This window comes from Aptenodytes patagonicus, chromosome Z (assembly GCF_965638725.1).
Source record: "Aptenodytes patagonicus chromosome Z, bAptPat1.pri.cur, whole genome shotgun sequence".
Classification (NCBI taxonomy): Eukaryota; Metazoa; Chordata; class Aves; order Sphenisciformes; family Spheniscidae; genus Aptenodytes; species Aptenodytes patagonicus.
The window spans coordinates 9,424,252-9,440,054 of record NC_134982.1 but is presented as its reverse complement, the minus strand read 5'-3'; the positions used below and the strand labels follow the sequence as shown (position 1 = coordinate 9,440,054).

The 15,803-nt window shown below is 42.1% G+C and overlaps 1 protein-coding gene across 14 annotated transcripts in view; it reads right to left on the bottom strand.

Annotated features, from left to right (window-relative positions):
* Nucleotides 1-15,803, bottom strand: part of LOC143172364 (CUGBP Elav-like family member 4) — a 719,169-nt gene that overhangs the window by 310,585 nt on the left and 392,781 nt on the right. For all 14 annotated transcript variants that reach the window (XR_012997334.1, XR_012997335.1, XM_076361730.1 and 11 more), the window contains exon 3: nt 2,989-3,037. Coding sequence is in view for 12 of the 14 variants with exons in the window: in XM_076361730.1 (XP_076217845.1) it covers nt 2,989-3,037 (49 nt within the window). In the remaining 2 variants the exon portion in view is untranslated. The remainder of the gene's footprint in view (nt 1-2,988; nt 3,038-15,803) is intronic.

Genomic DNA, 15,803 nt, shown 5'->3' with positions numbered 1-15,803 from the left:
CACTAAGTGCTAAAACATCCACTTTCCATTCAACTGAGAATAAAGACACAGGAAGGGTTAAAGACCAACAAAATCCAGACACCAGAACAACAGGAAAAAATGCTGAGCAGAATGTGATTGGTGGGGGAGAGTAAATTTTGGACTCCCATCAGCTTTGGGTTGTGGGAGAACTTACTGGAAAAGTCAAAGATTCGTGTTTTAGCAAAATGCAGGTATTTGTCCCTGTATAAAAGAAAATCTAACTTCCTCAAGAATACTGATCACCATTTCCAGTAGAAGCCTCCTTGCAAACTACAGTTTCAAACAGCACTGCATTCTTTCTTTAATACCTTGTCCTGGCACCAAAACTCCCCGTAAGTCAGAAGACAGAGCTGTATTCAGAGCGTGGGCTTTGGGCAGACGGAAGACTTGTGCTGTGCAGGAGAGCTGCTTCATCTTCCAAGCCCCGCTCTTCCCTCACATCCCATCCTGATACACAGATGGGATATAAGAAGCTACAACTTAAGTTTCTTTGTTGTTGAAGTTGACCTTTATCTTGCAGCCCTAATGAAGTCTTTTGATGCGCTCCTAAGATACATAGCCTCCTTTTTAGCATTCTCTTTGCCATGCCTGCTTTAACCGGTGGGCTTGCGAAGAACGTAAGTTTTCATACAATGCCTCCCTTGAGTGCCAATTGTTCTTTTCTCCCATAGTTGCCCTTGAGTCATGCCATCCTGAAACATCACCAGCCCAAAAGCAGCTTGTCAGTGGGGAATTAGAACAACGTGTCTTTCACGCCAATGATGAGTGCACCCGCTTGGCCCCTGCATTATGATCACCACCGATAGGAGAAATATGGGAGCGGAGAGGGTGAGAAAAGATGAGGTTTGTGTCTGTTGGGGAGACAATTAGCTAAAATACAATGGGGAGGGAACCACTGGTGTGACAGATAATGTGGAATCAAACTGCCACCAGAGCTCTTTGCAGTTCAAACCATCCCTCCTGAAAGCAGCTTCTCTTAGCAAAAGAGTTTGAAAACCCTTCCCAGAAAGCCAGGCATGTGTTCTCTATCCCTCCTGAAAGCAGCTTCTCTTAGCAAAAGAGTTTGAAAACCCTTCCCAGAAAGCCAGGCATGTGTTCTCTATTAGTGATTTGCATTAAAAAAAAAAAAAAGTGATTGGGAGCTACATACCCTGTAGGCACACTAAGCAAATTGGCCAGCCTAATTATTATTTTTTGGTATGTCTAATTAAATAGACAAAAGGCCCTCCCTTCACTCTCGCTGTCGGCATGAACTCCACTGGAATGTGCATAATGTCCCTTCGTTTGCCCAGGCAGCTGAGCCTTTCCCTTTTCCCCTAGGAGATCGGCTTTGACAACTGCCCATGGCTTGCTTACCCACTCCTACTCAGACACGGAGTCAGATCGTCAGACGGGAAGGGAAAGTGGGTAAATTGACTGGGTTCTGTTAAAAAACACCGGACGATGCCATATGATGTGACATGCCTTTGTTGCAGGTTAGAAACGTACCATGGCCCTTGATAGCAGAACTTGCCATCTCAGAGCCCATCAAATACTTTCTGTCCAGTGTTGCCCAAATTCCCCCAAATTTACTTTACAGGGGACTCTGAAAGTGCAATATTTATCCCTGAGCTTTCTGGCATTTTTCCAGCACTCAGCTCTTCTCCTGCTCTACAGTTACACGGCACCACAGCCCTTCCTTACAGAGCCTCTGTCGACCTGCCGGTTTCACCACTCCGTAACACCAGCCCTTCAACTACAAGCTTCGTACAAAGTCTTCCAATGACTTGAGTCACTGGAGAGTTTCAGCTTCACACTGATGCAGTCAAAGCCTCTGGAATCCAAAGCTTTCAACTGAAAAAAGAACACAATTTCAGTGCCTTTTGTCTGTGAGGCATTTTACTCCTTTTAAGTAGTTGTTGCTGGGGATTTCCACTAATGCCAGCACAAAGATAAGTCGTCCCATAAATGAGGAAGAGCTTACGTCCATGGTGGAAATTAAAGAGTTTTCACACATCTGAGCCACATCATTACCAAATGACAGAACCTACTCCCACGTTTATATGATACATAAGCACTAGTGTTTTTACTGCAAAAGCCTCTCCTTTTTTTCCACAAAGAGATAGGGATAGAGAGGAAGGAAGCACCATGTCATTATATATATGCGTGTATATATATAAATGTACAGATGTAAGAAAAAAAAGCAGAATGGTAATTTATCCAGCATAATGGACCATCTCACACTTTCTCAGTGAGCTCTGTTTGATGTGACAAACAGGCCCCTATTAGAAGAGTACGGTGAAGTATCACTACATCAGTTCTGGTAGAAAACCTTTTACAGGAAACACCTTATCACTGGTAATCTATTGAACGGTCACTTAGCAAAGCCTTCCAAATCCACTGTGCAGGATGGAAAAGCAAAAGACCAGCTCCTGATTTCAACTACACCTGTGCAAATCCTGAATAACTCCCTGGGACTGAGAGGAGTCTTCAGTTTCCACAACAGGTTTATCCAGATAAGCTGATACAGGTGCAGAAAACTCTGCTACCTCAGAATTTGCTTTTTCCATAAACAGAGTTGCTTCAGTCCAAGCAGAAACAACATGGTCAGAGAAACCATAAAATATCTGGTTTATCCCAACAAAATTAAACACCTCTGCAGCTCAGCCCAACATAGGTCTGAAAAACCTACGTTGCCGTCACCGCTGTTAAACTTTGTTAAGTCAGCGCCTGATGCTTCATTTCTTAACGAGGCAGTTATTTGTTTCCCAGGCAATCGCTGGCACCTGCCTGCCTTTTAAAATCAAATAATAATTGAATATGAGGAAAGCGAGACGAAGTAAAGGAGATTTAATAAAGAGAATCTTTGCTGCAGAGGGAATTTCTTTGGCAGTGATTACGTTACTAATTGATCAGCACATTGCCTGAGAGAAGCCAGAGACAACAATTATACTTAGCACTGTGGCTGAAAGCAATGCAGTCAACTACCTCCTCGGCTTTCGCTGTCCGCTGGTTTCACCTGGATCGGTCTGTTCATCTGTAAGAAAGAACAAAGAGAGACACATAATTAATGGGGGAATCAAACATTCATATACAGAGGCTTGCTTTGTTTTTTTACCACGCATCATAGTTAGCACCAGAATTTACTCCATCGGGGCGGGGGGGGGGGAGCAATTCGTAAGCAAAGAAGTAACCACAGAGTACAGGCTGCTTCTTGGTCTGAGGTAAATCAGTGTCACCCCATCTACTTGACAGGGCCTCTGTTGAATCACACTGGGAGAGGCATCTGACTCATTTCACACAGGTCATGAAATTTTAAACATAACTTTTTAAATTACTAATAGTTTCCTGTGGAAACACTACTGTGTCAGAGCAGAAATGCTTTGTCAGAACATCAGGATCAGTGAAACTTTAATTGCAAAGATTTCTTGAGATTGGCATGATGAAAAGAAAATGGAAAATTGAATTCCACCTCCACTGTTAGCTCAGTAGAACAGTCACCTGTAACATAGCAGACTCCATTTCATACATGGGGAATGGGATTTGGATCTGGTTTGTCCACATGCTGCAGGAGTGCTGGCTATTGAGGTTTTTTTGTGAGGAGGGGGTAGGATATGAGTCAAAACATCTCCCTCTATTGCTTTTTCAAACACCTTTTTCCTTTCTCATATCAGAACATAAGCAAGAATAAAAACCTTGTCATGGTGCTGTGAATAGGTTTTCTGTTCTCCAACTCATCCCTCTCTCTCAACAAAAGCATTGGGGAACCATCATTATCCCCAGAGCTGCTCATTCCCAGGAGAGAGGGCAACAGATGTCCATGATCATCTTCACTGGTAGTGCCTAACAGGATGTGGATGTCTGATGAACAGAGGTGAGGATATACCCCTCCTGTTAATAGCTGGAGATGCAGATTGGATCAGAACCAGCTGAGATTTTAATCTGAAAGCCCTTCCCTGCCTTTTCCTCCATGTCACTTAAAGCAATCCATACACTATGTAGATGAACTATTCAAAATATCTTTCTGTGTGTGACCACCCCTGAGTGGAATGAAATTATCCTTTAGATTTGGCAACCAAAGAAAGTGCAAGTTCAAACAGGCATCACAAGGAGCAGGAAGTCAGAAGGCAGTGGGAATCTCCCAACACATTGCTTCCCAATAAAGTCAGGCCACAAATTGGCTGATGAGTGTCACAAGGTGCCTTCAGGTGACACTGTCCCTCCCTTATTTGCGGCTAATCACAGTTGGGTAGCAAGGCTGTTAGTTTTCTTTTTTCTTTTTTTCCTAATTTCCCTTTTTTTTTTTGAAAGTAGTTCATAATAATTTAGACTTATTCTAATTGCTCTGCACACATATTTAGTAATAAAAAGTTCTCAAGCTGGCTGACAAGTAGGTTAAGATGATGGAGAGCCTAGCAAATCCTGCTGCATTGTTGTCTCAAGAGGAAAATGTACTTAGCCATAAACTGACTACAGTTAGACTCGTACTCAAGAAGAGAAGGATCAATGGCTCCAGACGCTACTGAGCAATTTCTGCTCTCCTGTATGCCTGTATCATCCAACAAACTCCAGACAGTTGAAATGCTAAAACCAACTAAGAGTTTGGTACCGGATAAACCTTGTATCAGCCTCTGCTTCTGCAACTGTAAAGACCTGTCGCTGATACACTTATCACAAGATATTAGCAGGGCCAGAGGCGATGTATTTAGCAGCAGCAGGGTGGACAACCTGCCATAGGGCTTCTGTAACCACATGTGAGCAGCTAGCTGTTACAGACATTTAAAGATCTCACATCACAGAGGTGAGGAGGGTAATTCATGTCATGTAACTCCGAATGTCTAAAAAGTCACTCTTAGGAGTGACTTAAGCCACTTAAGTCACCAATCTTAAGCCACTCTTAAGATTGGTGTCTGAGATAAAAAGGATGAATGGTCTTCTGCAGTGCCTGTTCCTCTCCACTGATCGTAAAGGTAGTCTATGCAGTTACAGTTAGGTGAGATGAACCCCATCTTGGTTCTCATGTGCAGGATAATGAAGCCAAACTACCCAGTTACTGTGCTTTAGCTTCCCCCAGCTGCTCAACCACTGCAATTGGTTTGCGTTTACAGCAGGTTGGTGTTGACACCATCCATGTACCAAGGTCTCACTTGAGAGCTGTTAACTTTTGACAGCTGCACTCACGCTATATATTATGGGTTCCTAACGTGGACACAATGGTTAATCTAACTCCAATGGTCAGAGGAGGGTGGTCAGAGGTCCCTGGTGCTCACTCCAAGACAGCCAGAACCTGCATCCCAAGCAGTCAGTAAGAGAAATAGTCACAGTAGCCAGGAATTTATAGGTGGTGTGCTGCATACAGCCCTGAGAGGCAATGTCTGGACTCCAAAATGGACACAGCCTTGCAGTGCAGAACATTCCATAAATCTACCAAGGTAGATACTGATCTGAAGCCTGCTAAAGGCCATGAAAATCCCCACTGAACTTGAGCAAGATTTGGATCCAACCTTTAGAAAAACTAGACAGAGATCTTCCTACTTGTTGAGTTGGATGTGATCAGCTGGCAGAAGGCAGAGGAGATCGTCAGACCCTTTAGCAAAAATGAGAGGAGAATAATATTTGTTTGGTTTTGGGTTTGTTTGTTGGGGTTTTTTTTTGAGATTGAGGCACGGGAAAAAGAAGACAATCACCAAGAAAGGGGAGAAAAATAGGGAGGGAATGAGCATCCAACAGAAGAAGGTAAAACTGGGGAAATTAATAAGTAAAAGGCTAGTGTAATTGAATGTACATTATGTTTTATACACTTAACAATTTCTTTATAGACCAAAGAGAAAGTGCTGCCTGTACGGAGCCCATAATACAAATTGAGATCATCTTGACATGAAAGACACCAATTATAGGGAGAAACACTGAGAGGAAAATAATTAAGTTTCCTCTCTCCATCTATGGAATTTTTTTTTTTTTTTTACACAATCTGGGAGCAAGGAGCTGGCATAGGGAGCAGAAAAGGGCTAAGTGGGGAAATAAAATGGCAGAAAGATATACCTTCCCCAGTATGGGGAAATGCTTTCTTTGGGAGAAGGGAATTCAGATGTTCAAGGTCTCTGCTTATTCTCCAGCTGGGAATTGTCATGGGTTTAATGTAAAGAAACCAAAGTTTATACTCCAAACTACAGTATTCTGAATAGTGGTTGGGGGAATATTGATATGGATATCTTTAATATCTGTCCTGTCTTGGTGGACCCTGAGAGTGTGCTCGGAGAAAGAAGATCTGCCAGTCAGCAAAACTGGTTAATACCATGGGTATCCACATGGGATCATAGGAACTACAGATGTGGCTGTGAGGTTTTATTGATCCCTATCACTAGAAGTCTTCAAAAGAGATCCGGCAACATGGAAAGGACCTAGGTAGGCTGATCCAGCATTTCAACTGACAGATGGACTGGATGAACTCTGTTAGGCTCTCCTCTAGGATGTGCTACCCTTCTGTCCATTGCAATGGTCCTTCTTTCCTCTGCCCATGGATTCTCTTTGTGCTCTCCTTTGAAATATAATCATGGTTCCTTATTCTATATTATCCCTGTTGGGCTGCCACAGTGAAAGAAGTATACTGTTTTACCATTAGTTAACCCAGAAGAGTTTATCTCCTCTTTAGCCTCCCCCCTATCCTTTAGGACCTGACTAAAAATTTTTATTCGCTATATAAACTGTGAAGATTCCTGACATTATGGTACCAGAGTGCCTAATAGTCATAAAACCATTATACATCACGACAACATGTTTATCCTCATTCATGATTTGGAGTCCAATTTGGCCACAAATTTACTTGAAGTGCCTCGCTCAACAGCAATGCCATAACACAGGTGTGCTGAGGACCACTGAGGCACAAAGGGATTTAGGCAAGAGCCAAAAAATTTAATTTGGGATTCTGGTTACATATGACAGACCTAGTTTTCAAAGGGGGGGCAAGCGGATGGCAAACCAGAGTTTTATTCACAACTGTGCTGCCAGTGTGGCCTCAGGCAAAGCTGTGTCTCAGATTCCCTGTCTGTATTGGAAAATATGGGCACTGGGTGCCACTGCAGATGTGAATCAGCCCCATTTCAGGAAGAGGGGTTGCACGTCCTTTTTCCACAGATGCCATAAGTGCTTGGGTTGGTGGAGGAGTTAAAACTTCAGGTGCACCACACTTCTCATTTTCGTTTGATCCTTTGCACATTCATTTCTGCTGAAAACCACCTTTACTATCACCATTGCACACCTTGGACAAGATGATCGTACTTGCTACACTTCATACCTTTCATTTTGGCTTTTCCTTCCTTTTGCCTAAAACCAACCCATTCAAATAATGCCAGATGTCATCCTCTCACACCAGCTTGCCGCTTGCCCCACCTACCCACACTCCAATCCTCCCTGCAAGTAGAAACACGACATCATTTTTCATGTCCAATTACAACCACCATGGTGCCACTGTTAAAAGACAGCTCAGGTACTCCTGGCAAAAAGGGTTTGAGTTACAAGAAGCGATGAATTACAGCAAGCCCTTTTTCAATTCTCTGCAGAAATGAAATGTCAGAGCTTGCTGCTGTATTTTTCTCAGCACCATCAGCTACAGGCCACTGCAGGAATTAGACAGGGGACAGACGCTTTTCTGCATCATGATTTTTTTTTTCCTAGGGTTGTCATTTTCTCCCCCACCAACCTTTTTCTGCTCCCTCTGGCTTTGATATTAATTTAGAGCAGGTAGAAGGGTCACCTGGGAAAGAAGAGTAGGAAGCAGAGACAGCTGATTTCTCCCTGTCTCCATCTTTCTTACCCTCACTGTTCCTACTACCCTTTCCTTTCTTGTCTTACTCACTTTTTCATTAGTCATTAATATACCTGGTGTTTCTAGCCAGGACTAAGGCCCTACCAGGCTTCAGAATCGGCAAATGCAGAGATAAGAAGAAGAAGAAAGGGGGAAAAAAAAAAAAAAAAAAAGGATGGAGACACCCTGAATAGCTTCAAATGTGATCTGAGACAGGAAGGAAAAGTGAGAAAAGGAGACTACTGAAGATCACTGAAATGCCACTAATGGTTAGGAAGATCATGTCTAAGGCAGAATAGAGCTGTGTTGGAGATAATCTGTTGGTTGTGCTTAAGGAAGAAGTCACTTCAGGAGACAAAAAGTGATTCTAGACCTTGTATAATCTACAAGACCATGGAGGATGACCACAGTGATCATCTATCTAATAACAGTTTTCCCACCCCTTCTTAGAGGGCTTAAGAAATTTGAGTACTCCCTGGGAACAGATTGGTGAGTTTGATTAAGGCTTTGTATCAAAAACTGTGAGGAAAGGTATTTTATTGGCTATGTTTCCTGAAGTTCCCAAAGAGCCAGTCTGGTACAGTGTAGAAAGTAGAGGTGTTAACCTCTGACAAGGCCTGTTTCCAGCTCTACACTGGCCTTTTGGATGAATTTGGACGTATCATTACATCTGCCGCTTTCTCAGCTTTCTCATCTGCCTCTTTCTCAGCTTTCTCCTCTGTACAATGAAGATAAAGATAACCTAATGTACCATGAAGGTGGTTGATGAAAAAAATGTATCTAAATGCTGGTGTTAAACAAACAAACATACGTCCGGTCATTTCTATGCCTGAATTATGTGGACGGATATAATGGCAAATAACAAACTCTTCTTGCTCAGTCATGTTCTGTTGTGTTTGGTATTGTTCAGGCATCAGCCCTCTAAATCAATGATGAAACACTGTTGTGACCTAATCACGAAGGATAGAATGCTGATGTGAGCTAGCAGGTCTTACCAAATGCTTATTGGGCACTACTGCATCTCTGTAGATGCTGGCTAGCCTCATGGAAGAAAATCCCATCCCGGAATAACTTGCTTCCTAAAGATGCCATGCAGTTCTTGGTGATCTCATAACATAGCTCAGATGTTAATTGGAGGTATGAATAGTTTAATAACTGCCCTGAAATTTCCAGAAAATATGGTTACTCCTTATTTCTTCAGTGGGAAAGGTTTTTCTGTTCAAAATCTCCCCTCAAAACACTAGGAGGAATTTCATTTTACCACATTTGCCAACTTTTTGGGAGTCTGCCATGTACACAATAGTAATTTCTCTGAAGTCAACACAGCTATTTATGTGAGTAAAGGTACTGGCAGGAATGTGTTTGTAGGAGTGGGTCATAACTTTTAAAGCATTGAGCAAAATCAGCTGTGATTGAAGGCCCTAAGGAAATGCAAAGTATATTAGCGTCAAAGTTGGAAAGGCCAAGAACATCACCTACAATTGAATTGTGTGTGTGTAATTGCAAAGTTCAAGTAAATCACTCTGTAACCGATTCTGAGTGACATAATTGAATTACAGTGATCTAAACTAGATAGCCATAAGAGTGAATCCAAAGCAATCTCCTCTCTCTGAAGAAAAAAACAAAGTTAGGGCCCAGGTCCTCAGCTCAGGGAAATTTCTGTGCATGTTACAGAATCAGGAAAGCTGCTTCAACATAGGTTAGCTACATAGCCAGCCTTCTGTATTTGTATATTGCAGCTATAAGGCATAGAGCAAAAACCTCCCCCCGTGGGAATAGAGGTAAGTGCTGTGGTTGCATGAATTGCCGTGTGATTACACATTAAGCATACTTTTGTGCGGGCAGTGCAAACTGATACAATGTTGGATTAATGAAAGAGTAGGGAGAGGAAATGTTTTAGAAAGTTTGGTGAAAAAAATCACATTGGCTTGCCTTGTGGGAAGCACTCAGTAGTAATGCATTGCATCTGAAATGACTCTACCCCAAACCTTATCTGGGTAATGGACTCTTAATTCCTCCCTACCACCCTCTGCCCTGCCTGACGAGATGTGTGTCATAGACATGTACACAAATAGATGAGAAGGCCTGAAATGGGAATGTATGAGATATGAAAAAAAAATCTCGAAGGGTCTGACCTTTACAAATCAGTCAATGCTCTGTTGCCTACCCCTGAGAATGATTGCTACCGGCCATCCCCACACTCTGAGAGTATTTTCTATATATCATATAAACCACATTATAATCCATCCGTCTAACTATCGATTCATCTTTCCACTTGTCTCGTGTATATAGATGAACCTAGATGGGGCTTAAGTTCAGTTCAGGTTCATGTGCAGAAGCCTATGGCTTCGAATCCAAAACTTTCTCCCCACAGAACGGTTTGGGCTTGAATTTGAAGAAACTGCTGATCTTGTTAATAGCAAAATAAAACATTTCCAATACAACAAATCCTTTGGTTTGTACTTGGGGAAGCTGAGCATGTAGCGCTCAACCTCACTGTGCCCGTGGTTTTATACGAAGTGGGGAGGGGTAAAGGGGGAACTCACTCCTCGGCAGGTTTAAGGACAGTAAGAGGAACAAAACACAGGATGCTTGGAACAACAAAGCCTTATTTTCCAAAACAAAAGAGACAGCACTGGGTTTTTTTTAGTATTTATATCTTATAAGTACTGTTTCATATGCAAATCTGCACGTGAGAGAGACAGCAGGAGATCCCCTTAAAGCTTTGGTCAGTCACACAGTAAAAACGATGTTGGATAGGTCTACCTTTAGCTGCTACACTGTACCACCACATACACAGTGTGCCCTAAGGTACTGGTGCCCTGGTCATCCAAATGGGTATTTATTTGCACTCGTGGATCATACCTGGCTTGTGCACTTGACCTTTCTTTCCTGGGAAAGAAGGGGGCCTGGTGGATGCTGACTTCAGCTTGGGAAATGTGTCTGTAGTCCCAGACCCCTTGCATATGTGAGAAGTCCCTGGACATTCAGTGAGTATACTCAAGCATGTAAAGAGTCACAGGATTGGCCCACTGGTGATGCTAAGCTATATAAAAGGGTCTATTTGTCTGTGTATCCTGACGGCAGAGGTATAAGTTTTGAAGGGACACCCTGCTCATTAAATCTAGTTCCCTGCTGCTACTATGAGCAATCACAATGTGAAATTCTGTTCATAAACACAGCAAATTCTAATGTAAAACTAAGTAAGTCTTTTACTGTCCTTTCCTCCTTTCTTCCCTTATATCAGCAGGGATAAGCTTTCCCACAATCTCACCTCTCTTCTAATTTCCCATTTGAGTTTATTTCAAGATAATTTACATCCAATTTTAAAATGTGCCCAAACCACCTTTTATCTAAAATCGTTCTTCTCTATCACTGGCATTTTCTATTAGCCAACTCTGCATGCATTTAGTAGAAAGCAACCACATTCTCTTTTATCCTAGATATTGTGATCACAAACTCTTCCAGGGCAGAGCAACAGCATAATCCACACATATGAAGGTAGTCCCTGTAGATACAACCAAAATAGCCTTAAACTACCCAGAATGGCTAACAAATAACCGTATCTAGGTGGCAACACAGAACTTAAATGAGTGATGCGAATATGTGCCAAGGGTCCTAGATCAATTATGCAATGTGTACTCAGCTCAGGTGTTTGTGGTTTTATGTTTATCTGTGCCTGCACTGTCTAACTGAGAGCTTGCTCTCAGACCTTGTGTTTGAGTTGTCTCATAGATGCTCCCTGTGTTGGTATGCTCTGAGATTGCCCAGCACTGCCTGCAGCTGGCGCTCATCCAGGCAGAGGCACAGTTTGGAGTATGCTCAGGAGCTGCCTTGGTGAGGAAGTGCAAATAAGGGGGAAGGTAGGGTGTTGTCTGCATATGGGCCATGTCATGATTTTGTACATGTTGGGCACACTCCACAGAGGCCAGAGACCTCTTCAGCACGGAGGTGAGCAGGGCAGGCAAGCAGGCCAGAGAGACAGATGTACTACTCAAGGCATTATAGACATAACCCCTGCCCCTCACTTAGAGATGAACATCTGTTGTCATCTTTTCCTTATCCTGAGCCCATGACCTCTGGCTGTTGGCACTTCCCTGCTGTGCTCTTCCCTCTCTAAGCTTTATCTCTTCTTCTGAAGCAAGATCCAAATGCCACCTTAGCCACTAATGGTTGCTTGGCTTGACTCTGCAGACTTTAGGCAAGGCCAAGCTCCCATTGACTTCAGTGCTTTGAGTGCAAAAGGAGCTTGGCCACCATCCATCCAAGATGATTAGACCTTCTGTACTTGTAGCTTTGTATGCCTGGCCACGAAGATAAGAACCACAGCCAGCCCTTTTGCCCATGGAGAAATGTTTTCCACAGCACTGCCATTTAACAAACAGAGAAAGCAGTGTAAATTAACTAGCTGCTTTCACCCACTGCCAGAGTCATGAAATAAAGGCTCTCCACTGATATAAATGTGCAGGTAGCCTCAGGGCCTGAATTAAAGCATAGCCTCCCCAGGAACTGGAAGAGGCTATCACAGGGTTAAGGTTGCAAGCAGGCTTTTCCTTCGTACTGGATTAGCTCCATTCTGAGCCAGAAAGTGATTTTCCCCCAGCACTGGTCCTGCTTTCAACGGTGACATGTGTTCACTCTCTTCCTCCCACCCTAATTTCCCTTTGCCCAAGGGTTAAGGTAATCTCTGGAGTAAGCTTGCTGCAGGATAACAGATAGCAGTCCATTACCTCAGTCCTGCACCCCAGGAGGACCAGACCTAAACCTATTCCAAGTAGGATATTGTGGCATTTCTGAAGCACAGGGGCTTCCTTCTCAAGACATATCCCTATCATGATACAAGTGGTATGGTTGTGCTCTCCTTTCAGTTCTATTAATGGAAAAATATAATCTAATTATTTTAAGATAACCTGAAATAAGCCCCATTTGAGCAGGAAAAAAAAAAAAAAAACAAACCAGCAGCCATGCCACCTTCTCCACTGGTTTGTCTAAACTGATTTGAAATCACATCTGAAATTAGACGTGTGAAAACCTTGCCTAAAAGGTAAACCCCTTATCTGTGCACTGGATCGGGGCTGCAGTTCCTGAAAGAGCTGGCAAAAGGAAAATAACAAAAAATAATTTAAAAAACCCCCAATGAAACAAGGAAAGACTCAGGGAAAGAATAAGATTATCTTAATCTTGACAGTGCAGCTTTAAAGAAAATCTTCTGTGAAAGGACTTAGAGCATTAACTTTTTCTTCAGTCCTCTTTCACAGCTAAGAAATGCATATTAGGGGGGGATTTCAAGCCCATCCAGCCGTCCAGGTTAGTCCTCTGTTCCTAACACCAAATGAATAAGCACAAGCAGGAACATTGCAAATATTAGTACAGCGTTCAAAAAGAGGAGAAAACAAAAACCCTTAGCTTCCCAAACATTTCCTGAATTGGGAAAAGCCGAGAAGGCTTAAAAAACAAAACAAAACTCCACAATCTTTCCAGATTCCAGATCCTCAGAGCCAATGCAATTCCCTGTGCTTGTTTCAGCCCGTACAAAATCAGGCCCTCCAATGCAAAACGAGCTACCCCTCATGCCCATCTATGTATAACTGGTATCATCTGGTCCTATGTTTTGACAATTATCTATAACATAATTACCAGACTGATGAGTATCACTGATTAATTATGCCATCCTTCAAAGTTGATCTGGGTACTTACAATAAACAAACACCCTGGTTGCGTAAGAAAGGTGATTTTCTGTGTCTGTTCCAGCCAGAAAGGCTAGCAATCTCATTCCACCATGTAGGGATATGGTCGGAGACTCCCAGGGATTCATTTTTAAGCTGTCATTCATGTGGAGCTGCTTCTCTTCAGGTCCCTGACTACACTCTGGTTTCCCCCCTCCCGAATGATAAATATTTCCTCTCCGCTGAGAGCTATCCAACAAGAGCAATGTCTGATACTAATGCATCGTTGATGCTTTCCTCCTCTAATTATGCCTAAACATTGCCTTTCTTTCTTTTCCTCCCTGAACAACCACTTTTTTTTTTTTTTTTTGCATCAACATGTACCAAAGCATTAAACAAGACATTCCATTAATTTCTTCATCATCATAACTTAAGCCTGGGACATACCCTTTAAATATTCATTCAGCTATGAAAACTGGGCATTAAAATTTTAATAATGTCAAGCTCATTTGAACTGAGCTCCTGGGGGACTATTACGATACAATTAGAATAAATATGATGATTGATTTGGTGTAAAGGTTCACCTGTCCACATCTGTTAGTGGCCGGAAGCAGCATGCCACCTCTGGCATCACAGCTGATAGCTCCAAGTTATTTACTCCCTTCCTCCTCACCCCCATTTGCTTTTGACTTGCTTGCGAGCTTGCCCCCTCACTTGCTTGCATAGCTTGTGCAGCTTGGATAAAGTTGGAAGAGGCAAACCAGAGAGGCCTCATTGAGAAGAGACAGCTCATCCAACTGCATTTTCCTCCCTCCTTCCCCTTCTGTGCTGTGGCATTTGATTAAAGACAGAGCGTTGATCAGAGCCAGTAGAAGTTCAGCTATAAACTTTCTGGTGGTATTAGCCATTAACCTTTTTACAATATGTTTCTGAACTCCCAGGGTCTGATTCTTCTGTGCGGATCGGTAGCAAGCCTGAACAGCAATGACAAGTTTGAACCAGCGCGGAGGAGACCAAGGGTTGCTGCTTTCTGGCTGCATCCTTCCAAAATCACAACACAGAAATATTCTCAAGATGTGACGCTGAGAGTAAAAAAAACCACAGAGAGGGAAACCGAGCAAGAAATCACACTACTTAAGGAACCTTCTGTTTCAAACACAGGATGTTCTCAAATACACAGACAGATAATTAAAAGATTTTGGTCCACTGGGTGCTGAGCATATTTGAAAACTTGGACCAGATTGTACTTTCTCTCTCTCTGCAGCATGAATTTGGTGCTACATGGTGTAAATATGAAATGAAATAAACTGGAACCATGACCACTGAGAACAATCATGGTTTTTTTTTTTTTAGATCATCCACTTTAAATAAACTACTCATTAATTCTTTGAATTAGTGTATAATGAAAACCTCTCTGTATTTAAAGGTAACCCTGATCTAGCCCTGCTTACAAGCACTGCCAGTGTTTCTAGCTTTTGGGGCTTTACCATCAGTCTCCTGACATACAGCGTTTTCCTTAAATCCTCAACTTCTGGACACAAGCAACTTTTTAACAAGAATTTTAATTCCAGAATTAAAGAAAATTCTTAATGCTCAAAATACAGCTCAAAGAAAATGAATACGTTAAAAAACAATCTCTTATTTATATTGTCATATCATACATGATTGCTTGAGATAATTTATGATTGATGCATCTTTACAGTAAGCAATGTGAATTATTAGAAGCATTATTTGCTTTTCACTGTTTTAAGTTGTTTCTTTCCTCTCTGTACTTTGCTTAAAGCAGATACGGATTCTAAATCTGTCACTTTCTTTTTCAAATTCAAATCAAGTCCAGTTCCTGTTCCTATTCACCATCTCTACTTCTGCATTGTTTACTTTTCAAAAACTAGTAAAAATATATAAAGCTGTCCCAAAAAACTTTTTCTGCTGAAAACTAAAGAAAACAAAAATACTTTGACTAAATTTTATAGAACAAAAATGTACATACATAAATCTTTAGACAAAATCCTTACATTTAGGATCTGCTCTTATTGTCAGCAGCCCATTGTTGCTTCTGTATGATGGACCTGGCACTTAATTTAGTTTACTTAGCAAGGAAACATAATACCTTATGGTAACAATCACTTGAGATTAACAGGTCTGTCTTTAGTGTTGGCTATTGCTCTCCAAGAAGATCTTTGCCATTTACTTTGTTACCAAGATGCTTCTAACCATAATTTTTGTGCCTTATGTACAACGACTTTTCCCATCTGAACCCTTTCATCCTTGCAGTCTCTGCATGAAAGATCGTAGGTACCCAGGTCTAGTTAGATGAGCTCCTGTGACCATCC